Source organism: Natator depressus, chromosome 2, assembly GCF_965152275.1.
Source record: "Natator depressus isolate rNatDep1 chromosome 2, rNatDep2.hap1, whole genome shotgun sequence".
Taxonomy (NCBI): Eukaryota; Metazoa; Chordata; order Testudines; family Cheloniidae; genus Natator; species Natator depressus.
This window is the reverse complement of record NC_134235.1, coordinates 29,203,934-29,230,597: the sequence shown is the minus strand read 5'-3', so window position 1 is coordinate 29,230,597 and position 26,664 is coordinate 29,203,934. Positions and strand designations below refer to the sequence as shown.

Here is a 26,664-nt window from a genome sequence, read left to right as displayed (position 1 = left end):
GAAGTCTGCTTTCCTGAAGTCCAGGGTCCGTATTCTGCTGCTTCCCTTTCTTCTACTTCTATTGGGAGTTAGGGGGAGCAAGGGCTGGTGGTCCTCAAGCCTGCTCCACACAGCAGGGTCCAGGGAGGGAGTTCCACCTCCACCCCGAGACTCACTCAGAAGGCCACCCAGCCTGTTTGGGCTGTGGAGGGACACAACGAAAAAATATAACTCAAAAGGGGGACTCAGTTCAAAAAGTCTGAAAACCGCTTAGGGTGCAGGGAGGGGGTAGCTAGGGGCTATGTGAAGTGAGGGAAGTAGCTCAGGGTGCAGGGAGAGGGTAGCTAGGGGCTGTGTGCTGGCAGCAGAGTAGTTCAGGGTGCAGGCAGGGTGCAGCTACTGGCTGGGTACGATGGGGGTGGGGGGCAACTCCCAGTGTGGCTCCCAGCTTCAGCTCCCGCTGCTCCTGGCTTGGGGGGAGGTTTGCCGGCTTCAGACCCATGTCACTCCCGGCTTGCGGTGGGGGGGGGGGCTGCCGGCTTCAGCCCTGTCCCGCTCCTGGCTTGGAGGGGGGGCGCCGGTTTCAGCCCTGCGCTGCTCCCGGCTTCAGCACTGGGGCACAAGGAACCAGGTTTCAGCCGTGGGGCTCGCCAGCCCTCCCAAAAAGGGCTCGTGGACCTCCAGTGGGCCGCGGTCCCCTGGTTAAGAACCGCTGGGATAGCTGATTGGCAAAGATATGGGTAGGTATAGATATGCCTGCAGGAACAGCTATATTGCCCTAGAGCAGTGGTTCCCAAATTTGTTCCACCACTTGTGCAGGGAAAGCCCCTGGCAGGCCGCGCTGGATTGTTTACCTGCTGCGTCCGCAGATTCAGCCTATCGTGGCTCCCAGTGGCTGCGGTTCACTGCTCCAGGCCAATGGGAGCTGCTGAAAGCAGCGCGGGCCGAGGGACATACTGGCCTCTGCTTCCAGCAGCTCTTATTGGCCTGAAGCAGCAAACCACGGCCACTGGAAGCCGCAATCGGCTGAACCTGCGGACACGGCAGATAAACAAACCAGCCTGGCCAACCAGGGGCTTTCCCTGCACAAGCGGCGGAACAAGTTTGGGAACCACTGCCCTAGATAAAACTGTCAAAATGCATGTTTAGACTGGGGTGCTTGTTGAGGGGAACCTACTGTTGCAGAGGAGTTGCGGGAGGTGGTCACCTTCTATACTTCCTGCCCCATTTTCTCGGCAGGTCTTGGGGCAGAGGTATAAAGTTCTGATACCCATGAACCTGTAGGAGCCGGAACTGCAGTACAGTGTTGCACTGGAATCTTTTAGGCTAGGCAGCCTATCTTCTGTATTTTCCAAACAGAGAGAGGGACCTTCAAAGGGCAGATATTGCATGGTCTGCTGTACTTCAGAGGGAGACCGGAAGACTGCAGCCATGAACATCTCATAAATATGGCAAACACCGTGGATCAAGCTGCTAAGTGTGCCACATCCAAGATGTCCTGGAGAACTGTCCTTGCCACCAACTTGTCCTCCTCTACCATCCGACTGAACTTCTGCTTGGAGTCCTCCAATAGCCTGTCTTTAAACTTCATGATGTTTTCCCCCAAAGTGAAGTCATAGCAACTTTGAAGAGCTTGTTGTTTGGCAATTCTAAGTTGCAGCCCTCCAGCTGAATAAAGCTTATGACCAAGTAAGTCCAGTGTCTTTGAGATTCCTTACTCTTTTGTGAAGACACTTGGGGCCACTGACTTCCCCTCTCATTAGCTACTCAAAGGAGGGTGACCATAGAAGTGTTTGAAGCCCTTAGAAGGGGCATAGTATGTCCTCTCTGACCTTTTCACTGTAGAGGGAGGAAAGAAGGGGTCTGCCAGAGTATTCTGATCAGCTCCAGAATTGCTTAATTTAAAACAGGAGCGCCAATCTGGAGGGCCCTGCTGAAGATAACATGTCCACTAGCTTGTGGAATTTCTTGCAGACATCTTCCTCCTTACTTTTTAACGCCAAGGCCATTCCTGTAAGTAGTTCTCCGTGAACCTTTTATCTGCTTGTGGCAATGAATTGCTCACCCTCCCTATAGCCTCACCTTGTGATGAGGAAGAAGATGCACTCGGATGCTGAGGAAATGAATGGTTGGTCTCTTGCAGCAGAGGAGCTGTCTGAGAAACTTCTAGCTGCTCAGTATCAGTCCTGGGCATCAGAGAATGTTGTCTGCAGTGCTGATGATCTCAGTGGAAGCCAAATCAGATGGGTGAGGGGAGGTCCCAGCAGGGGAAGGGACAGTCCACGAAGTCTAAAAATGCCACTGACATAGTAGAGATGGGGCTCATTCTTGCACAGGCCACTGGAGATGTGCCCACTGCTGGGCGCACTGTGACACACATGGATCCAAAGGCTCTGATGAAGGATATGCATCCCATCTGGCATGGGACAAAAAAGACCCCAGCTCCAAATCTGAAGATGACTCCAAGTCCTGCAATGACGGTGGAGCAGATTCCGTGTGGATAGGAGATAGATAAGCTGAGTCTGGGGCTGGCAGATCTGGGGATATTAACAGTGGTTTGCCCCTGGAATGAACTGGCCTCTTAGATACCAGATGCAGAGAAGGCATCAGTACTGTATGGTCTTTCAGAGCTGGTGTAAGAACTGCAGTCACCGGTACTAGCTGAAACACTTCCTGTACCACTTGGGACACCAGTACCAAAAGTTTGAGTAACTGTCTAGTGGCTGTGTCTGCCTCCAGTGTTGTCAGTAACAGAATGGGGTCTTCAGTTTGATGTCTTTGCATAGGAACTTAAGGGGTCAGCCTCGACGAACCTGGCAGAGGTTCTCTAGAAGAATGCTCTGGGGAATGCTTCACGTCAAAGTCTCTCCCAAAGTCTTTGCCTCTAGATGACCTCAGTACCGACGATCTTGTTGGATGGGAAACTGAGTCCTTGGCAGATCTCTGTCTCTTCTTTTGGTACCAGAGACACAAATGAGGTGCTGAAGCCGTCTCAGGTGGCGCGCTCTGTATGAAAGATGAGGATTTGACCCAAGGTGTCTGGACACAGAGGCTTATGATCTATACTTAAACCACAAACTCAAAAGGACAATAAGATATAGTGGATGAGTGAGTAGGGCATTTCACAAATCACAAATTTTAGCAAATCATTTCACTTCAGATGATGGTGTAACAGTTCTGTAACATATACAGTCTCCGCTCTTTCCCATAACTGCTATAAGTAGACAGTGATGAAGAGACTCTGAGGAGGTCATCTAGCTCAACTTCTGTAAGACTCAAAAGAACAGTTGTTTTATTCTGATGCTGGTTGGGTAACAGCAAACAGATAGCTTTGTATCATTTGCCAGATATACTGTATGTGTGGATATATATCCAACTGAAGACCTTATTTAAGTCTGATAGCTCTGTGTTTATTTCAGAGGTGCACATTCTCATGCACTATGGATGTCAGCTTTCAAACAGTTTCAGGAGGTTAGCAGCAAAAAACGTCTTCTCTTAATTGTGATTTTTCTTTTTTTTTTAATATAAAATAAACTTTATTAAATAAGACAATTTAATACCTTCTACAGGCATTGTGTGATAATGGACTGTAAAGTTAAGAAAATGCATTAATATTTTATAGAATTTTTAAAAAGTAACACTTAAAAATCAATCTATAATTAGTTTTTTGGGGGGAAACCCTCTCATTAAAGGTATTAGTTATTTTACATGACTATTGACCACAGGGTTTGACCTGATAATTACTACATTAGTTTAAGTTCACTTGAGTTGAAAGATAGCCAAAAGGTGGGGTAGAGCATACCCTACAATGTGAGAAAGAAGGTAGAAGTTCAATATCTTGCTCAGAATGCACTCAAGATAGACAATGTTTGTGTTCTCATTGCTAGTTAATAATCTTCCTCTATTAACGTCACTGAGACAAATCTTGGGAAGCAAGTTAAAGTATCCACAATTAAATATTTAATTACTGGTATCTTCCATTGTCCCCTTATTACAAGTGTTGGAACTGTACCTTAAGAATGGTTTTATATTCTCTGCATATGAGAAATTATAACAATATTTTTTTTGCTTTCTTTTGATTTTCTCCATGTCATCTTATATTTGGATCCATACGGTTAATCAAAGATTAAGTTCCTAGGAGATTTTTAAGTGCATTGCTTCAATCTCAGTCTGTAGTAATGCCAAGAGGAACTGGAAACATCACATTATCAGAAGCTGCCAATTTCTCTGTATCTTCCACCACTCGAAATCAGGACTCCTAATCGTACTCTCCAAGGGACCCAAAATATGCTCTGTGCATTATTATTGCAGTGGAGAGTACTTGCTGCACCTTAGCACCATAGTGAACAAATGCTGAGGGAAGGATAATGAATTGAGCTCTCCCTGAGCGATTCTTCAGGGCTGAGATCAAGGGAGCAGAGTTAAGGCTGTGGACTGGGTTGTGTAGGAAATATTGCCTGAACTCTGCATTTCCTGGTTTTCCAGTATTTGTGTTTTGTTTTTCATTTTTACAGTGTGTGTAAGAGGATCTTAACTTCTCATTTTCTAGTTTGCCAAAGTTTGAGTTTTGTTTTTGGGAATTAAACTGTCCTGTTCTGAAAGGACTTGAAGAACACAGGACATTGGTGAGCTCTTTAACCCTACTTCCATGTTAACAAAGTTTTGTGTGTGTTTATAACATCTCACCAGAATACCTACTATCTGTCAGGACCATCTTTCGTGGAAGAAGATGGTCCATTCTTTAAACATAAACTTAGGGTAATTGTAACTCACACACCTCCTGGGTGTGGTGTTCTGTCCCATTTAATGAGACTGAGATCACTTAGCGAGAGATTAAGGAGACTGCTCTACAGCCTTAGCTAAGAGCCACGTGGCTTTTAGCTCATGCACTAAGCTCCAGAGGTCTCAGATTCGATCCCACCTGCCGACAACCGGGGTCTGTCAGTGTTACATAATCTTGTGTGTTCATCTGCATAGTGTTGGAGAAACATGCAATCTTCAAAGCGTAGACAACTGTTTTGTTTTATGTGATTACCAGTAAAAAAAAAAAGTAATACATTTAAATGCTTCAGTCATGTTATATCTTCCTGAAAATCATTATTTAACTGTCCTTTGCTTTATGAACGTTAGCTAGTCCTTAGAATGTATTAAAGTGCTTCTGTCTGGAAATTATTTTTGTTGTTTGAGTCATTCCATATACACTCAGCTCCAATAGTTGAACCTATAAATCTGATTCTTTATACTTAAAATTTTTGGTAATAAAATGTGCTTGCTTATTTACATTGGTTGTCTTATTCCAGGTGCCCAGCTTATTATTTCCTAAGTAATATTTATTTCTGTGCATCTGAAAAAATCCAGCTACATTTTCTATCATAAATAGGAACTATTATACTATTTCAATGAGAAGTCTATCTACCAGATGCTTCTGAGAAAGGAATAAGAAACTCTGCAGTAGAAAATTATAGCATAACCTGACTGAAAGGGAAGTTAATAGTTGCCTTATATCCAGATGTATAAGGGTGAGTATCCCTTCTTTAAAAAAAAAACCCTCTCTACTGTGATGCTGAATGTTCTCATAACTCATATAAATGTGTAAATCATTTCAAATTATACTTTGCTCTTGGACTCCATCATATCTTGTGGTAAAGAGTCACACTGGCTAATTGTGGACTGCATAAAATGTTCTTTTTTTTCAGTTTAAAATATGATACCTTTCAACTTCATTGACTTTCACCTTTTTCTTGTATTAGGGGATTAAAAAAAAATCACTTTTACCTTCTCTATGTCATTCATCATTGTGTATACAACTATGATGTCCCCTCTTATTTATCTTCATGCTAAATTAAGCAGACACAACTCTTTTCAAACTCTCCATGCCTCTAATCATTTTCTCCTTGTGTCTCTGAGGTCCCTATACTTTTTCTGTCTCTCTTCCTCCAACTTTTCTTCCCCTACCATTTTTAGGCCAAAATATTAACTGTAAGGCTACAATTCTGTCTCAGATATTTTTAGTAACAATCACAGACAGGTTGGGGGCAATGAACAAAATTTCTCGGAAGCCCGTAAGCTGTCCCTGATTTTTACTCAAAATACCCTGGCAGGAGAGGAAGGGACAAAGGGCTTGCAGCTGATCCAGCCCTGCTGCTCATGGGCGGCACATAATGGAGACTGGGGGAGGCTAAGCATACCCAAACTTCTGGCTGGCAGGATGGGGGGCAATAGCGGATTTGGGGCCCCCGGAAAAATATCCCCCCACCACGGCCGGGGGCTAGAGGAGCTTTTCTGATCTCGGGGCCACAGCAGGTGAGGGGGCAAGGAGCGAATGGGCGGTGGAGCCTTGGGGGGAAGAGGAGGCATGGGGGTAGAACGGGGCAGAATGGGTGGAATGGAGATGAGGGTGGAACAGGAGTGGGGACGCAGAGGAAGGGGTGCAATGAGGTGGGACCTTGGGTGGGGCCACAGGCAGAAGGGGGGAGAATAGGGGAGGGGAGGGATTCTGGTCTCAGAGCTCCAGCCAGGGCCGAGAGCTCCACTGCAGTCCCGGATAAGGCTGAGAGCTTGATCCCGGTGTGGGCCAAGATCTCAGTTCCCCCATGTGGCTCCGACTCAGGTATCAGCCCCACTCCCAACCCAGCCAGGGCCATACGGGAGGGCTGAGATCAGGAAGGAGGGGCATGGCTTCGGAGAGAAGAGGTGGGGCTCTGGCCAGAAGAGGCAGGACAGGGGGCTAGCCTCCCCAAAGGGAAGCTTCACCCGCTGCCCATGCCACCGCTGCTCCTGCGGCAGCGGCTGACTGCTGCTGCTCCAGCCTCACGGGGGCTGGCCCAACTCCAGTCACTGCTCCGGCAGGCTGGGGACTGCTGCTTGAGTAAATCCCTGGGGCTGGCTGTTCCGGCAGCTGCTGCTCCAACAGCCCCTGGGCTGACAGTTGCTCCAGCCCTGCCCCAGAAGAAGTCCCATAGGTCCCGGAAAGTCACGGAATCTGTGACCTCTGTGACTGAATCGTAGTCTTAATTATCTGTAATATCCTAGTGGGAAATATTTTTCCCAGCTAGATCTAAAAATATGAATAATTTGGGTGAAATTTCACTTATCTTAGAAAAGAATAGTCCCAGATAGGATTTTTAGATAAATTAAATTACATAACAAGATGGTCATATGATAGAGGGATACAATCTATTCAAACTATATGTTTATAATTAAGTATTTTAGTGTTTGTGAAACTAAATGGGAATAAACTGATTTTTAAAGACATACTTTTTTATATTGTTTTCGCCCCTCATGGTGTTACTAAAGGACAGAGTTAAGGTTATTTAGGTTCCTTAATTGTCCTTTTACACACCTTAACATTGGAGAGATGGCCAAATTCCATATTCAGTTATGGTGTGTAATCCAAGATATACATTCAGGACAGTGGAATGCTCATGGATGCCAGCAGAAGGTTTGCATAGCGACAAAAAGGAGAATATGTTTTTATGTAATAACTAAATATTCAGTAGTTATTCATTATCAGTTCAGTGCGTTGTCATGCTAATCACTAGTGAAAACTGTCTCCATTTTAGACCAGCTGTGTCTGCCCTTCGTTTGATACCATTTCCTTATGATTAAAAGAAATCCAAACATATAAAACCTGTGTTTTCTGGGTCTGTAATGGTTGGTTTGGGGGATCATTACAACATCTTTGTAATACTCTTTAACCTTAAATTACTTATTTGTACTCTCCACCTTAACTACATTTTATGTCAGGGATTTTTTTTTCATACCTGAACCCTAAATAAGAAACCAAAATAGAAGATACTGTGCAATATAGCTAATGGTTTGAAGGTGTGTAATAAACGGGATCTATGCATTATTACCAACTAGTACTCTATGTCCACTCACAATGACTGAATGATTTCTGGAGAATTAGTTTCCTGAGTTTATCTGATCAGACTGAGAACAGAACATTAATTAGCTGCCCTGCTTTGATGACTACTGACTGCTACCGCTTAACCTATCTGTACTCCTGTGTCTTCCCATCTTTTGGCTAGATGAGAATGTCATCAGAATTTATAAAGCTACAATGAATTCAGAGTATTTTTCACTATCTAGGAGCACAATATTCTGCACCAACACATCTGTTCTACGAAAACTGCAGGAAACTCTCTGAACCTATCATCATAGAATCGAGGAAGGGACCTCGAGAGGTCATCTACTCCAGTCCCCTGCACTCAAGGCAGGACTAAGTATTATCTAGACCAGTGGTTCCCAAACTTGTTCTGCCGCTTGTGCAGGGAAAGCCCCTGCCGGGCAAGGCCGGTTTGTTTACCTGCCGCGTCCGCAGGTTCGGCCGATTGCGGCTCCCAGTGGCCATGGTTCACTGCTCCAGGCCAATGGGAGCTGCTGGAAACGGCAGCCAGTATGTCCCTCAGCCCATACCGCTTCCCACAGCTCCCATTGGCCCAGAGCAGCGAACCGCGGCCACTGGGAGCCGCGATCGGCTGAACCTGAGGACACGACAGGTAAACAAACCAGCCCGGCCCGCCAGGGGCTTTCCCTGAACAAGTGGCGGAACAAGTTTGGGAACCACTGATCTAGACCACCCTGACAGGTTTTTGTCTAACCCGCTCTTAAAAATCTCCAATGACAGAGATTCCACAAGCTCCCTAGGCAATTTATTCCAGTGCTTAACGTCCCTGACAGGAAGTTTTTCTTAATGTACAACCTAAAGCTCCCTTGCTCCAATTTAAGCCCAGTGCTTCTTGTCCTCTCCTCAGAGATTTAAAAAACAAACAAACAATTTTTCTTCCTCTTCCTTGTAACAAACTTTTTTTACTTGAAAACGGTTATATCCCCTCTCAATCTTCTCTTTTCCAGACTAAACAAACCCATTTTTTTTTCAATCCGCACGGAGTAGAGCAGAAGAATTACTTCTCGTGTCTTGCTTAAAACACTCCTTCTAATGCATACCAGAAGGATGTTTGGTTTTTGTGCAACAGTGTTACACTGTTAAGCCATAGTTAGCTTGTCATCCACTATCATCCCCAGAACCCTTTCCGCAGTACTCTTTCTTAGGCAGTCATTTCCCATTTTGTATGTGGGAAACTGATTGATCCTTCCTAAATGGAGTACTTTGCATTCATCCTTATTGAATTTCATCCTATTTTCTTCAGACCATTTCTCCGGATCATTTTGAATTTTAATCCTATCCTCCAAAGCACTCCCAACCCCCTCACAGCTTGGTATCATCCACAAACTTTATAAGTGTACTCTGTATGCCATTATCTAAATGATTGATGAAGATATTAAACAGAACTGGACCCAAAACTAACCCCTGAGGGACCCGACGCCTTATGCCCTTCCAGCATGACTGTGAACCACTGATAACCACTCTCTGGGAATGGTTTTCCAACTAGTTTTGGACCCACATTATAGTAGCAACATGTACATTGCATTTCCCCAGTTTATGAGAAGGTCATGTGAGGCAGTATCAAAAGCTTTACTAAAGTCAAGATATACGACGTCTACCACTTCCCCCGCATCCACAAGACTTGTTACCCTGTCAAAGAAAGCTGTCAGGTTTGTTTGACACTATTTGTTTTTGATAAATCCATGCTGACTGTTACTTATCTTCTAGATGTTTGCAAATTCATTGCTTAATTATTTTTCCATTATCTTTCCGGGTACAGAAGTTAAGCTGACTGGTCTGTAATTCCCCTGGTTGTCCTTATTTCTCTTTTTATAGATTGTCACTATATTTGCCCTTTTCCAGTCTTCGGAACTCTCTCCCATCTTCCATGACTTTTCAGAGATAATCGCAAATGGCTCAGATATCTCCTGAGTCAGCTCCTTGAGTATTCTAGGTTGCATTTCATCAGGCCCTGGTGACTTGAAGACATCTAATTTGTCCAAGTAATTTTTAACTTGTTCTGGCCGTATTTTAGCCTCTTCTGATCCTACCTCATTTTCACTGGCATTCACTATGTTAGATGTCCAAACATCACCAACCTTGTTGGTGAAAACTGAAACAAAGTCATTAAGCACCTCTGCCATTTCCACATTTTCTGTTATTATCCCCCCCCCCCTCCTGCTCCCGTTGAGTAACAGGCCTACCCTATCCTTGGTCTTGTGAAAACAGTACTCATTCATCAAAGTTGCAGCACTTTAAGGATACCTTTCTATGAAAGACCTTCTGTAAATAGTGCTAAGGACTGTTTCTATCTACAGGAAACATACAACAGAAAAATGTGAATGATGACTCTACACAGAAACTCCCTTCCATCTGCTTCTGGCAAACAAACAAATCCAGTGCGAACACAGAATAGTCCATATCTAAATCAATTACATAATTTATTTCATGTTTTGTAAGTGCTTTATCCCCAAGTTAACAAGAAGCAGTACAGTACCTATTCTCTACAGTACAGCAGCTGTGCACTAGTCTCAATATGACAAAAGCTACATATTACATTTTTATTTCTTATGAGCAGCGTTTTTTGCCAAACTAGCAGCTTTGTCTGTCCACACAGCAATGTTCCCTCTAATTTTTGACAGGCTGTGTGTGCAAAAAATTTCTTCTGTGCAAATTTGTGTGCGCGCGGTGTTTCGCTGTGTGCACGGGGTTTAGGATCTGTGTTAGCGTGCACACGCGCACAGCTTAGAGGGAACAGTGCCACACAGACATCTGGAACTTTATAACTTTGATATGCAAGTTTAATTTTCAGATTCATTATGATCTTAGGGGATGGGGGGGGAACTGCTACTAAAAAGCAAAATACATACATAGCCTGAGCTATTTCTCCTTCTTTCTTAAATTTCCTTCATTAAATTATGCTTCCAGAAAAATGGTGATGGAACGTCAACAGAAAATAAACCATGTACTATTTTATAATATGTTGTGTAAAACAGATCCCTTTTATATCTTGGAAATTTGGATACTCTGACAGCTAATATTAAAAATGATACTTGTAACAAATTAATTTTCTTCATTTCATGTTTTACTTGCCATTATATTACATTATCATATTTAATGGGAGTTTGGAACAATTTCGCACAACATTTCCTATTCTGTAAAATATTATAAAGCATTATTGAAATCATGAATCAGGCCCCAAAAACCATGATATTGACTTTAAAATCATGAGATTTTTGAAATTATTTTAAATTATCATCTTTTTATTTTTATATTTAACTTTTTTTTTTCTTTCAATCTTTAGGGTATACTCTAATCATGTTTTCAAGCTTTTTGCTGCCAACATACAGGATTGATTTTTATTATCACCTATTATTATTATTAGACAAGAGTTGAAATTCTTCCATAATCACTATATATATATTTCCACCCATACACATCAATGAAACAAGTATGCTAAAAGATGTTAATCTTGCAAAATCCAATGTTAGTGAATGCCAGAATTTGCCCTTTTTGTATTTATGCATTTAAAATACAGTCTTCAATTAAATCGACAGATACTGTTTTTTTCCACAGGACTTTTGCTTCATTCAGTGAAAGTGTTGACTACTTTCAGGTGCCTCACTAGAGAAATCTACGCTCACATTTTAAAAGGTATTTAGGCGCATAAAGATTCAGATAGGCACCTAGCGAGATTTTCTAAAGTTGCTAGACACCTAACTCCCATTGAAATCAAAATCCCACTGGGTGTCTATGTGAAACTTTATGTGACTAAATATCTTTAGCTATCTGGCCCCTTGAACCTGACTTTCCAGAGTACTTAGCATTTTAAGAATTGTTTAGACAATCATCTGTCAGAGATGGACTAGGTACACTTGGTCCTGCCTCAGAGCAGGAGAATGGAGAAGATCACCTCTCCAGATTCCTTCCAGTCCTACATTTCTCTTATTTTATAATTTTAATAACACTTTGTTTGTTCAATGCATAGGTCCAACTGAATTCAGTTGCAGTTGTGTGTGCTCTTCTGCATTTCTGGCCATAGATGTCTCATGTTGGGCACCAGAAAATGAGGAATGCATAATTAGTAGCTAACTGTGATAATTTTGGTTGAAGTGTTTGGCTTGAATGGTTAAACCCAGATTCACATAGGAACTCAGTGGCAGAGGCAGAATCCCATTCTTCAGAGTGGCACTCAACTTCCTTAACCATGAAGCCATCCTTTGTCTTCTGTAATCCCGGGCCTTATTCACTACAGCTTCCAATTTCTAAAACAAATAAGCCAGGGGTCTTACAAACAACAGCTTCATTCACTCCCAGAGCACAGTCTGTTCTGTGCTTTGAATGACACAGAGGTTCTGTGGGGAAAATAGTGTGTAATAATGTAATTAAAGACTGTATCTTAGAGCATATACAAAAGGGATTTGAATTAAGGATATACAGACAACCCTAATTCTAGCATTTCCTAAACTTTTGAATGCTTGACTTTACAAACAATATATTTTTTAAAAGAAAAATTGAATTAAAACCCCCAGAAATTCCATCATATGGACTCATACTCAACTTGGACCATCATCGAGGTTCTTACCTTTAGAACCACAGTAGAGACTTCTACCACTTGAGGTAATGAAGTAACTGGTAGCATTAGAATGTTCTTATCCTTTTTGTGGACCTGCCACTACAGCAGGATTTGACACACACTTTGCCAGTGAAAACAACGAGGAGTCCTAGTGGTTTCATATCTCTTGCTGACAGCACAGGAAGATAGAAATTTATGACTCCTGGGTTCAATTCCAGGATCTGGAGGGGAGTGTTTTCTAGCAATTATAGAACCTTCTGTCCCTGTATCCCCAGCTTATCTCTGCTCCTAGCCACCCACCCCAGGTCCTCCTCCCCCCTCCCCGACTTTTCTGCTCCTATCCAAACCCCACCCCACAAATCCTGCTCCTCTTCTGCTGATATCCAAATTCCATCCCCACCTCTTAACTCACCCCTCTTTGTGTGCCTATTACCCCTCTTCCCTACTGTTCTTATGCACCCCCAACAGCTCCTGTCCACTGCTGCTTACTACTATGGTTTGGCTCCTGCAACCTGCTCTCCTGGTTCCTCTCCAGTGTGGCAGCTTCTTCCTCCTCCACCCAGCTTGGGCACCAGCATTGTGAGCATTGAGAATACAGGAGAGTCAGTCTTCCTGCTCTCATTCCTGTGTCTGGTAACACAGCAGGCCTCAGCTATCAGGAAGAACAAATGTAGGGAAAATCCTGTTCATCCCCTGCATCCCTGGATTGGCACATGCTTTGTCACTCCGTAGGGACAGTGCATACATGATCCTGTGATCACATAGGAGTTCTACTGGGATGAAGCATGATCTGAGCAGACAGAATACTTAGATATTTTAACTGCCAAACTTAAGTCTTTACTAAGCATGTTTCATTTTCCCTAACTTTGTTCTTGGAAACTACTGAACTGGTTTAGATGAAACTTTCAAAAAACAACAACCACAACCACGCCCCCACTCTCCCAATCTTTGGCAGACACCTCATATGTAACATTTCGGCCTGAATCATTAAATTGTGGCAAAGTTATGAGGAACTGAAAACAGAGTCTTATAATATAAAGTGTCAGGCAGCTTTTCTACCTGCACCACATAAAATAATGCTTGATTCTGATCTCAGTTACACAGGTGTAAATGAGATTTGTAATTGAGAGAATTGTCGTAATTCTAAACAGACGTGATGTCTTAACTTAATTGTGTGTGTGTGTGTGTGTATATATATATCAATATAAATGCGTATGTATAGATAGAGATAGAGATATATAAAGTTTTTATAAAAGGGTTGATTTTCAGAAGGACAAATGTAAGTCAGTAATTGTTAGACATCTAACAGCTATTTGTGACTTTGAAACTCTGTCCGTGAATTGTTTATGTATAAATAAATAATAAAAAGACAGCAGTTTTGGATTTGGGATAATAATGTATGTACTTCTGTTGAATTCTAGAATGAAAGAGATACAGAAAATGCAAGCTTCCATGTATCGCTTTGTCAAAAACATTTGAAGATAATATAAAATTCAATGAAAATTCTGTTCTGTTTCTTTCATAAGCAACATTTGTTGGGGTGAAACTATGTGTCAGATTCCATCTGGAGTGTATTATAATATAGTTGGGCATTATTAAAAATTATAATTAGTTTATCTAGGAACTCAGTCTCATCTTTAACTACCAGCCTTAAGTAAAAATTGAGCTGAGAAGTATTTTAGCATAATGCCTATTTATTACTTGCTTATATTTGCCTGCAGCAGGGACATTTCTCCAGTCTTAATGATCCTCTGTATTTTAATTGGTAATAAGGGCCAAAATAATAATATTTTGTTCAAGCCCTTTTACAGAATGTGGCACAAAATACTATATCTTGCTATGATCTAGTGATGCAAATAATGAGTTGCAAATATGATCATTATTTCAAAGAAAGGTGGTGGGTAAGTACCATAGCTGCACTATGTAAAAACACAATAAAAGTGCCACATTTAGAGCTTCTAATTAAATAGGTAATTATTAAATAGGTAATAATCCAGTATTGCTGAGGAAGTTATCAATTGTTTATTGGCACATTTAATGTTTTATGATATAATAAAATAAGCAATTTATTTAAAATAAGAAAAAATATTTAACATGTTTATAGAGCCTTCCACTGAAAAGCGTATCAAATATAACCCTTTACAGGATAGATACAGTACGTATTCTCCCCATACTACAGGCAGTAAAAAAAAAACTAATACACAGAAGGGTAGGAACCTACCCAAGATCATTCAAGAGGTCAGTGTCAGAGCAAAAACTAAAAAACAAAACAAACAAACCTCCTGATTTACAGTTGTGGTCTTTAACCACTAAACCATCAGAGCTACCCTTAAGTTCTATAATTGTGTATAGGTTTGTAAGGCCCATGAGACTCAGAGTTACAAAACCTGATTTCTAGCACTGGCACCGTGATTCCCTCTGAGACCTTGGATGGTGACATGACTTGTCTATAGTATGTGTGTGTGTGTGCACACACACACGTATGTACATACAGAATAGGGCATATACCTGCCAGGATCCATGCCATTAATAAAACAATTGATGAAAATATGAAGTGTCTACAAGGTTATAAAAGTTGGTTTTGGTTTTTCCTTGCCTAACTCTCCCTTTTAGAGATGTCAGCCTACTATTAAATTTTCTATTTTTAGGGTGTTGTAATTCAGAAACCCCCTTCTCTTATTCACTTTGATTTTTTTTTTTTGAGATATTCTACCTGAATCCCTATAATAATCTGTGCTCCTGGTGCTTCATACTACACCATGACACATAAGTTCCTGGAAACAACATCTATTTTGATAAAACAGCAGGTTCTGTTGATTTTCATTTTTCATCAGGTCTTAATGCAGTGTTCATGAGCATATCAAGAGTAGTGATGATTTATATTATTATGGGTATAGTGTAGGCCATGAAGAATATAATTTAGCACTTCCAGAAAGCCTTCCACCCAAAAGTGTATTACATATAAACCTCACAAAACCTCTATGAGGTAGATATGGTGTATATATCCCCCATATTACAGAAGTGGGGGGAACAAAGCAAAAAAAAAAAAAACACACCCAAAAAACAGGTATATAGAAGATTAGAAATTAACCCAAGCAGTGATTAGCCATGAAGCAGCCTGTGCATGAACATATTTTAAATTGCTAGCTACTCCCATGGGTTGAAGACATTTGGATGTCAGGAGTCAAGGCTTTCAAAGATACAAATTATAGACTTAATTGAACTGAATCGGACAGTCTTTGCGCTCACATCTGATGGTGATTACATGCATTCTTCTCAGTAAGATATAAGGTTTTCCACTGTGCTGAGCACAACATACTAACTTTTAAACAACTGATTTTAGCCAGGCAAAAGTTAAAATATTATGTAATGCTGAAGAAATTATTTCGTAAAGTTGACAAAAATCATTATTTATCAGCTTTCATTTTATGAATGTTTCATCTGCATCCTTTAATCATATCCTGTTCTTAACAGCCATCATCAAATGCCAAATGGCTTACTGTGTTAGACTGGATAATCTTTGCATGGATTCATAATAGAATGAGACCGTGGACTTGGTTCATATCCCACACCTATTAGAGATGTTTCAAGAACATTTGAAATAAGGTTTTTAGTCAAAGGCAAGTCATATCTAATGCAGAGAACTGTTTGAGCAAAATATTAAAAAAAAAAAAAAACAGAAAGAAAAAAAATCTATAAACCCCTGATTGCAAGGTTTAGATTACAAGGAAATAATTAGAGATCATAAAAAAATGTGATCAGATGTATTGTGTATCTGTACTGAAACAACGTTAGCTTTACGAATGCAACTTCAAATCTAAAGCTGGCAGGACTGAGGAGGCCCAATTTTTCTCTGCAGCCGAGCAAAGCTTGGGTGCAGTAAAGAATGGGTCCCCGTCAGTTCCCAATCACAGCACCCTGATTCTCCTCTGCCCAGTCCTGGTGACAACTTAAAGCTTCCATTCCTTCTGTCTTCCTCTTCTCCCCCACGCTCCATGTAAGTAAATAAATACATTTGCTAATTTTCTTACATAAAATTACCAAAAGGTAGAACTCCTTAGTCATCTGTTGCTAAAATAGATCATACTGCACCACAAGCAAAGTAACAGCTATAGGATAAGACTTTAGCAGTTGGGAGGAAACCACTATGCTAGCCAAATCTGTATACTTGAACAGGCCACAGAGTTTAGGCACAACTGACCAGTATAAGGGTAAGTGCCTCCCACTGGGCTTATCATTTGGCATCATTCTGGTGGCCAGAATCTATGCAGGGATGTCAGGGTAATATGGGACCTAAGTACTACGCATTCTTGAAGGACCTTAAGGTCTTCAGGCAACCTAGAGAACTAGATTTGGTTAGAATGAGCAAGGACTGACCATCACCTATCCGATGAAGTGAGCTGTAGCTCACGAAAGCTTATGCGCAAATAAATTGGTTAGTCTCTAAGGTGCCACAAGTACTCCTTTTCTTTTTGCGAATACAGACGAACACGGCTGCTACTCTGAAACCTCTATTATGAGGGTGTTTTTTTAATAAAATTGCAGCTTTTCCTCCCAAGCAAAAAAAGTCTCTCTCTTTATTACAAACATGCTGAGTTAACCCCCTCTGGAAATATGGAAGATTTTGAAGCTGTTACAAACCATTAACAAGAGTATAGCAGCACTAATGACCACAATTATAGCACCATCCCTTCTACCCAAGAAAAATTTCTCTCTCTCTCTCTCTCTTTCTTAAACTTGAAAAAAAAATCCCAAGTGTCATTTAAAAACAAAGAAAGGGTTTGCTTGGAAGAAACTTCTGTTTGCTCTACACTTCTCCATGTTTCCCAAGCTGGAACACATTTTCCCTACAGAGTTTATTACGGCCAGTATTCCACAGCATTAGCATCTTGATGCTCCAGAAGTGAAGACTGGTGTTTTAATACTGGATAACCCTAAAAACCGTAGGTAGTTTCCCTAAATCCTTACGCTTCATATCCCTTCTTTCATCAGTCAGTAATCACTTTTTTTCTATTTTGAGGTCAGTTCATCATCATCATCATCTTCTCCTCTTTCCCTGCCCCCAGAGTTCTACTTGTTCATAACATCACACACACATAAAAAGAGACAAACACTGGTAACACATATTACTATTTAGCATGTATGCATTTTGGGTGGTAATAACAATTTAGCATTGTTGTCCCTACAAAACACGCAAGACTCAAGTAACATGTCAATAGGTCAAGTTCAGTCTTAGTGTGAGGGGGTTGAAATTCAATGGATTCATACCTCCTTACAGCAGTTCTGAATTTAGCACAATGTCAGCAAAAAGATTCAAAATGTAGATCAACTACAATCTAACAGCATGGGGAGCTTAGATCATGGATATTTCATTTTCCTTTATGTAATATAAACTATATTAGCCACAACCTCAATTTAATAATTTAGCATTTTTGATGTAAATAATGTAATTTAATTAAAATTTAAGTAACACCAGAAGGAGAGACAGTTTTTGGGTCCAATGGCGAAGGACATGTCAAAGCTATACTGTCTTGCTTTGTGTCTGTCAATTGTTATGGAGAGTTAGCACCATACTGGTAAAATGGACCCCACATTTAAAGCCTAACCCTGCAAACACATATGCACTTGATAGTCAAGGGAATACTGCCCATAATGTATTTTCAATTTTTTAGATTAAATTTTCCTAGAAAATTCACATGAAATATGTTAAATAATCCAATATAATATTTTGATCATAAACAAAAAGTGTAGCAATAATGCATTAAGTATCCTAAGAACTATTATTTTAAATACTATTAAAATTAAGAGTATAAGCTAATGATCTAGTTAAGCAAAAATCATTATGTGTACATAATATTCTATTCTACCATACATTTGCCGAAGACAAAAAGACTATCGTCGGTAGTAATTATTTGCTGCTGTATTCATCTGGTATTACTAAGTGAATCAGTAAAATCCCCACATCTCTAAACATTTGTCAATTGATATTATATTTACTCTTTCATACAGTATTGCTTATGGTACACTGAAGAAAAGGGTATATATCCTAAAGAGGAAAATATATAAAAAAGGCTTATTAAAATCACTATATAATAAATATATGTTTATATTCACTTGTGTGTCTCTTGCAAGTCATGAAATAACTGCAGAAAATACAGCTCTTACCATGACAGCTGGGTAGCGCTCTGTTCCACCCAGGTCTTCCATCATCTCCCATAATACAGGTAAGTGTAGAATACCCTTGAAGAACATAACCTGCATCACAGTAATATGTGACTGTTGATCCCAGTTTATAATCCATTCCAAGTCTTGTGCCATTCATTACATTCCCAGGATCAAAGCAGGACTCACGTAGTTTTGCTACAAAAAGAAAGCAAATGCAAAGGCAATTTTAAGTACATATGGAAATGTTGGATAGATTATTCCTGCGGTGCTTTTAGGTCCCCTCAGAGCTCATAGGAGCCTAAAATTTTCTTCCTTTTAAATTCCTCAGTTCATCCTTCATACGTTCTGTATCTCATTGATCTTTCCATCAATTTAGGAGAACTGCACACAGTACTCTATAATGACCAAGAACTATCCCCAGAGGTAAAAAAGTAAGCTGGTCCAGCCAATACCGGCAGAGCCGCTGATGGGGGGAAAGGGGGGAGGCAAAAGGGGCAACTGCCCCGGGGCCCGGTGATTTAAAAGGGCCCCGGGCTCCTGGCCCCACCACTGCTACCCCGGGGCTCTGGTGGCAATTTAAAGGGCTGGGGGCTCCCAGGTCCTTTAAATGGCTGCTGAAGCCCCGGGTGGTGCGGGCCAGGCAGAGCTAAAAGGGCTGGCTGGGGGATTTTGGCTCCAGCCCTGCCCCTTGCACCAGAGGCCCTGCCCCTTCCTCCCAAGATCCCACCCTTTCCAGGGGAGGGGGGCAGAGCCCCCCACCCCTGCCATGCTCAGAATCCTGGCGCCCTGCGTACCAGTAAGTCATTTCAGTTACTTTCACCCCTGACTACTCCCTATATGTAGAGTTCTCTCAACAGAACAACCACTCTTTTCTGTTGGTGGACTGTCAATCCTATCAGGCAGTGATGTAGTCAAGTAGGAGGCCTGAACTAAGATCTCATACACAGTGGCCCATGGGCAATTAGGCAAACATGAGTGGTTGTTTGTTTTTAAAATTATATTGATTGAAAACTCAGAACTGAAAAATTAGTTACTAAGTACTTTATAATCAAATAAAGTGCACATAAATGATCAGCATTTCAGATTTGTTCAAAGTGAACAGCAAATTTGTATCTACAGTACCATTTTTTATTATAAAAGTTTTCCCTCTGTAAATGTATTTTTTTTTACTCATTGGAGGTCTCATTATATATAGATTCCTGATACTGTACTTATCAAATGTATTTCTTATTTGTAACTTCTCACTATATTCAAAACTATCTTAACACTTGCACATGGTCCTGTTGTTTCTCCCTTCTTTCTGTAATAAAAATAAACTGTCTAATGCCAAAGAGCCATCAAGAAGTTAACACACTACAAGCAAATAGTAGCTCAACGTGTTTTGCAATTTGAGCAGCAATAACCCACAGGAAGAAAGTAAATGCAAAAAAAGGAAATACTTGTAATTTAATTTCATTAAACAAATAGTATATGATATCAGAAAATGACACAAGAAGCACATCATACATAGATACTTTTGTGGTTGTATGGGGGAGATTGACTTAAGAGCATTACCATAGCTAGCTGATCAAACAGAAGACACCTCACTAGACTATGAGAACTGCATATTTCACCCTCTCATTTAATATGAGAACTAGCAAGAGGAGAGAAATAAAATACTCATATTATATAATGTTCCAGGTACATCTGCATCAGAACAGAGAAACATGGAATGTCTTTTTCATTATTTAAACTTCATATTTGTCATTAGAGTGTTATGTCCATTGACATTGTAAATAGAGCTGTTGAAACCCCATTCTTTTTCCAAATATTTTATCAGAACTCACACACCTTATTTGCAGTGTTGATGTGTCCCATATGACTGTTAGATACAACAACAACTGTACAGTTATATTTAAGTGTAGACATCCCCATGAAAGGAGCCTCTGAACTTAATTGAGGGTGTTCCACTCAGGAAGATCCCAGGTGCTGCAATCCAGCCTTGAAGACTACAACTCCCATGATACTTTGGGGAAGGAGACAGACTTCCCTGCCTCGGTTTCAATGGGCTCCATTTTTTGAGGACTTAGAAAGTTAAAAGTGAATAGCTGCGGAGTTGCAGGGAGTCTTGTCTGAGCTCTGTTCAAGCAGGGCACCAGCCTGCTGCGGTCCCCTATTGTGACTTGGGAGCTGAGATTGTTAACGGTCCCCTGATCAGGGTATAGAAGAGATAGCTTTGTGGAGCTTTGTCCAAGCCAGGGCAAAGCCTGTTGTTGGGGCAAGAACTGACTGAGTTTGGGTGAAAACAGTGTGAGTAACCACAACTCTTCTTTTATTTATTTAGGAAAGTGCTGTCAAGGAAAAGGGGGTGATGAAAGACTAAGTGGTTTCCTTGAGGCTGAAAAGTGATCTTGTCTAACCAGGATCCAAGATTATTGACCTCTGATTATAACAACGCCCGTCTTCAGAGCAGTTGTGGAGCTTGGATTGATCCACATTTAGAATCACTCTGCCTTTTGTTGACTTGGCTGGATTACTTTACCGGACCAACAAAGTGCTGTCCCCAGCTTGAGCGTCTCCAAGCACGCCCACACAAGCAGTTGTCTAGAACTTTGAAGTTCAGAGGAGTGCACACTCAGAGGTGGGGTAGCTAATTCTGGCATAAAAATGTATATTGGTTAAGTTTCATTTACTACTGTAAACTGTATTTATTAATTGATTTAAGCACCCCTCTGCTGACTTGAAGGGGTTGAGACACTTTAATTAATCTCAATCTGTTATATCCTGTTTTTTTCTAAATTGTTAAATAAAGATTAGGGATATCAAGCGATTAAAAATATTAATTGTGATCGCATGATTTAAAAAAAATCATGATTAATTGCGCTGTTAAACAATAACAGAATACCATTTATTTATTTATTTATTTAGGGTTTTTTTTACGATGAATCACGATTTAAAAAGATAATAGTGATTAATTGCAGTTTTAATCGCACTGTTAAACAATAGAATACAAATGGATGTTTTGGATAAATATTTTGGATGTTTTTCTACATTTTTCAAATATATTGATTTCAGTTACAACACAGAATACAAAGTGTAGAGTGTTCACTTTATATTTGTTTTTATTACAAATATTTGCACTGTAAAAAACAAAAACAGTATTTTTCAACTCCCCCATTACAAATACTGTAGTGCAATCTCTTTTTATCATGAAAGTTGAACTTACAAATGTAGAATTATGTACAAAAATAACTGCATTCAAAAACAAAACAATGTAAAACTGTAGAGCCTGTAAGTCCACTCAGGCCTATTTCTTGTTCAGCCAATCACTCAGACAAACAAGTATCTCTTGCGGGAGATAATGCTGCCGACTTCTTGTTTATAATGTCACCTGAAAGTCAGAACAGACGTTCGCATGGCACTGTTGTAGCCAGCGTCACAAGATATTTACATGTCAGATGTGCTAAAGATTCATATGTCCTTTCATGCTTCAGCCACCATTCCAGAGGACATGTGTCCCTTCTGATGATGGGTTGCTCGATGACTATCCAAAGTAGTACGGACCGAGGCATGTTCATTTTCATCATTTGAGTCAGATGCCACCAGCAGATGGTTAATTTTCTTTTTTTGGTGGTTCAGGTTCTGTAGTTTCTGCACTGGAGTATTGCTCTTTTAAGACTTCTGAAAGCATGCTCCACACCTCGTCCCTCTCCGATTTTGGAAGGCACTTCAGATTCTTAAACCTTGGATCAAGTGCTGTATCCTTAGAAATTTCACATTGGTAACTTCTTTGCATTTTGTCAAATCTGCAGTGAAAGTGTTCTTAGAACATGTGCTGGGTCATCATCCAAGACTGTTATAGCATGAAATATATGGCAGAATGTGAGTAAAACAGAGCAAAAGACATACACTTCTCCCCCAAGGAGTTCAGTCACAAATTTAATTAACACATTATTTTTTTAATGAGCATCATCACAATGAATGCATGTCCTCTATAATGGTGTCCGAAGCATGAAGAGGCATACAAATGTTTAGCATATCTGGCATGTAAATACCTCGCAGTGTCGTCAAGGAAAGTGCCATGTGAACGCCAGTACTTACTTTCAGGTGACACTGTAAATAAGAAGCGGGCAGCATTATCTCCCGTAAATGTAAACAAACTTGTTTGTCTTAGAGATTGGCTGAGTAAGAAGTAGGACTGAGTGGACTTGTATGCTCCAAAGTTTTAAACTGTTTTGTTTGAGTGCAGTTTTGTAACAAAAAAAATATACATTTGTAAGTTGCACTTTCATGATAAAGAGAATGCACTACAGTACTTGTATTAGGTGAATTGAAAAATACTATTTATTTTATCATTTACACAGTGCAAACATTTGTAAAAATATAAAGTAAGCACTGTACACTTCGTACTCTGTTGTAATGAAATCAATATATTTGAAAATGTAGAAAATCATCCAAAAATATTAAATAAATTTAAGTTGGTATTCTATTGTTGAACAGTGTGATTCAAGCTGCAATTAATCATGATTAATTTTTTTTAATTAATCGCGTGAGATAACTGCGACTAATCGGCAGCCCAAGTAAAGATGTGTTAACCAGTACAGAATTTATAACTGGTACTTTTGAGTTAGACCCATTGCATAGAGTAGCTCAGCTTTACTTCTGGAGGCTCCCAAGGCATGTCAGTACCAGCCCCAGCAAGGTAGATGCACCTCCAAGATTAATTTTCCTTATAAGTAAAATGACTGCAGCAGAGGGGTGGATAGAGGATTCCCACACATCCACCATCACCACTGGGATACTCAGGATCCCCTTTACATTTGACAGGCACCCTGACACACAGGTGAGTGTTGCCTACTCCCAAGTAAACCCAGGAAGGAAAGACGGGATCACTTAAGCATAGGTAGTATGCATGCAAGCAGATTTATTTTTGGATGCTGATTCCAGTGTTTGTGGCATCATAATTCTCTCCAAAGTTATGACCTGTGATGTCTCAGAAAGTACAGTGTAACATCAGTAAATGAATGGGAGTGGAGGAGAAAACTGATTATAAAGAGCAAAACGTATACAACACAAATATCTTGAAATCTGTTTCTGATAGTAAATGAATGGAGAGAAAGTACAATTTACTGACATTTCAGTAAAACATCACATCACACCACTTTAGGTTAAATTTAAAACATTGTCCCTCATTTTCAAAGGTCCACAGTTTACCTGCAGGACCGCCTCATCCTATTCATATCCTCTCTGTTATAACTAGAGAAATCATGAAGTTTCTGTGTACGAGTCAGAGCTATTGCTGAGACAGGTCCACAAATCTGGAATGCACTCCTGGTACAGAATAGGATAACCACAAAAACCTTCAAAGAAATATGCAATAAAACCATAACATAAGTCAATTTATAAAGGAAGGAAGGATGGATACATATGGATGCCATATAACAAATTAGAGAGGAAGAGAAAATGAGGTGGAATAATCAGTCATATATAGAATGCAATATCAAAAGCTGCAGTTACAAAACACTCAAACACTGAAGGGAGGTGTCTGGGAGAGTAGTGATCAGTCACATTATATATCTTCAGTGAGCAGCAATTACAGTTACGCAATTTTATTTTCTCCAAAGATACAGCTAATATAGATTCCCATGCATGTTGACTAAACACTAAAGATGTTGCCATAAAAACAAAGCTAAGATGCATCTTCTTAATAAGTATATTTCAAAATAAAACCTGAAACATGCAGCACCCTCATCTTACTCATAGAAATCTGAAATAGGTGTTGAACGAACATGGAAGGAAGATGTCTGTAAATCAGATTCTAACATATGACCAAGGTAGTTGTCATAAATATAAAGGGAAGGGTAACAACCTTCTTGTATACAGTACTATAAAATCCCTCCTGGCCAGAGGCACAATATCCTTTTATCTGTAAAGGGTTAAGAAGCTCAGGTAACCTGGCTGGCACCTGACCAAAAGGACCAATAAGGGGACAAGATACTTTCAAATCGGGGCAGGGGGTGAAGGCTTTTGTCTGTCTGTTCTCTGTGCTTGCTGGAGAGAGATCAAACAAGCAAGCAATCCAACTCCATTAGAATTAGTAAGTACTAGCAAGGAAATGCGTTAGTTTACTTTTGTTTTGGCTTGTGATTTTCTCTGTGCTGAGAGGAAGGTGTATTCCTGGTTTTCTTATTGTAACTTTAAAGTTTTTGCCCAGAGGGAAATCCTCTGTGTTTTAAATCTGATTGCCCTGTGAGATTAGCTTCCCTTCTAATTTTACAGAGGTGCTTCTTTTACCTTTTTTCTTTCTAATAAAGTTCTGTTTCTTTTAAGAGCCTGACTGATTTCTCTATTGTCCTAAGACCCAGGGGTTTGGGTCTGTGATCACTTTGTAACCAACTGGTTAGGATATTATTCTCAAGCCTCCCAAGAAAAGGGGGTGTAACAGCTTGGGGGGATATTTTGGGGGAATAGGAACTCCAAGTGGTCCTTTCCCTGATTCTGTGTTAAATCACTTGGTGGTGGCAGTGTACCCTCCAAGGGCAAAGAGTCCCTCCCTGACCACACAGATGGCATTAGGTCTCCATTAAGCACTGCGTGGATGGTGGGACTAAACCAAAGACAGCAATCATTAGATGTGGTGTGTTAACACTGACATGTCAGGTCTCACTGGATGCTTTGAGGCAGTTGAAATGCAGCTTGGAGACCAATGCATACATGGATGTTGCTGGTAGAGTTTCAGTGCTGAACTGAGAACCCTTTACATTGGATAGCCAAGGCAAAAGATACTTTCAAGACCTTTTAGGACATTTTGCATCCAACATATGGGAAGCAATATCAGAAGCAAGGAGAATTTTCAGGCACTTTGTTCAGCTTACTGTGACATCCATGAGCAAATTTCAAAGACAAAGAAGTCTCAGTGTGCTCCACAGATCAGGATATTAGAGTCATGCCTCTCCCTTATGAACATACTGCAACTGTACTCTGAGCACTTCTCAAAGCCACCAGAATGCTTCTCCATTCTGAAGGAGAAAGGAGGGAATGTGGGAGAACAAAAACAAACAAACAAATATAAGAAACTGCAGGTGCAAGGGTTGTGAGGGAGAACCAAATCTCCCTGATGCCAATGGAGTCATGACTCTCAAATTCCTTGTGCAGCTGGAAATGGCCCACCTTGATTATCATACACATTGTACGGAGAGTGATCACTTTAGATAAGCTATTACCAGCAGGAGAGTGAGGTGAGGTGAGAGAAAACCTTTTATAGTGATAAACACCCATTTTTTTCATGGTTTGTGTGTATAAAAACATCTTCTGTATTTTCCACAGTATGCATCCGATGAAGTGAGCTGTAGCTCATGAAAGCTTATGCTCAAATAAATTGGTTAGTCTCTAAGGTGCCACAAGTCCTCCTTTTCTTTTTGCGTATACAGACTAACATGGCCGTTACTCTGAAACTAATACATATGGCACTTACCACGGATGAAGGCCAGTTCATAAGCCAAACGTGGTCACAAAGGAACTGGTACTAAAGCACTCAGGTTCTGAAGTCTTTTCTTCACTGCAGCGTTAGCTTGACTGTTGCCCCAATCCATATTCCCATCCACACACAAAAATGTCCATCATAAATAAGTATTGCTTTAAAGGCAGGATAGTTGGCCCCCTGAGGGCATGAGGGATGAAGCTCAAATGATACTACACTTGATCTAGTGATCTAGTGGAGATGCATGTACAGGCAGCAGCTCAAATTAAACGCAACTCACCAGCTCTTAATCCAATCTCTCTGTGCTGCTAATCAAATCACTCTGTGTAGTTTAAGCATTGTTTCACAGCATGGCTGCTTTCACTCAAGCTCCCTGAGCAGCTACATTTGAGTTATTTCTACTCGAGTAATTCCACTCGAGTTAGTCTAGTTTGAGTGGCGTGACTTGAGTGGAGTAATTCAAGTGAACTGTTGCAGGGAAGACAAGCCCTAATGCAGAGCTGGCCTTAATTAATAACCCCCACTCCTGAAGCCAGTGCTCTGTACTTTGAGCTATACAAGTTCCCCATTTGGCCTCACATTTGAAGCGCAAACCCA

The 26,664-nt window shown here is 40.5% G+C and overlaps 1 protein-coding gene across 1 annotated transcript in view; it reads right to left on the bottom strand.

Moving 5' to 3' along the window:
- The window catches only part of CSMD3 (CUB and Sushi multiple domains 3), a 1,169,988-nt gene that overhangs the window by 305,163 nt on the left and 838,161 nt on the right, over positions 1 to 26,664 (bottom strand). The window contains exon 31 of the mRNA XM_074943928.1: positions 18,609 to 18,803. Within this exon, the coding sequence (XP_074800029.1) occupies positions 18,609 to 18,803 (195 nt within the window). The remainder of the gene's footprint in view (positions 1 to 18,608; positions 18,804 to 26,664) is intronic.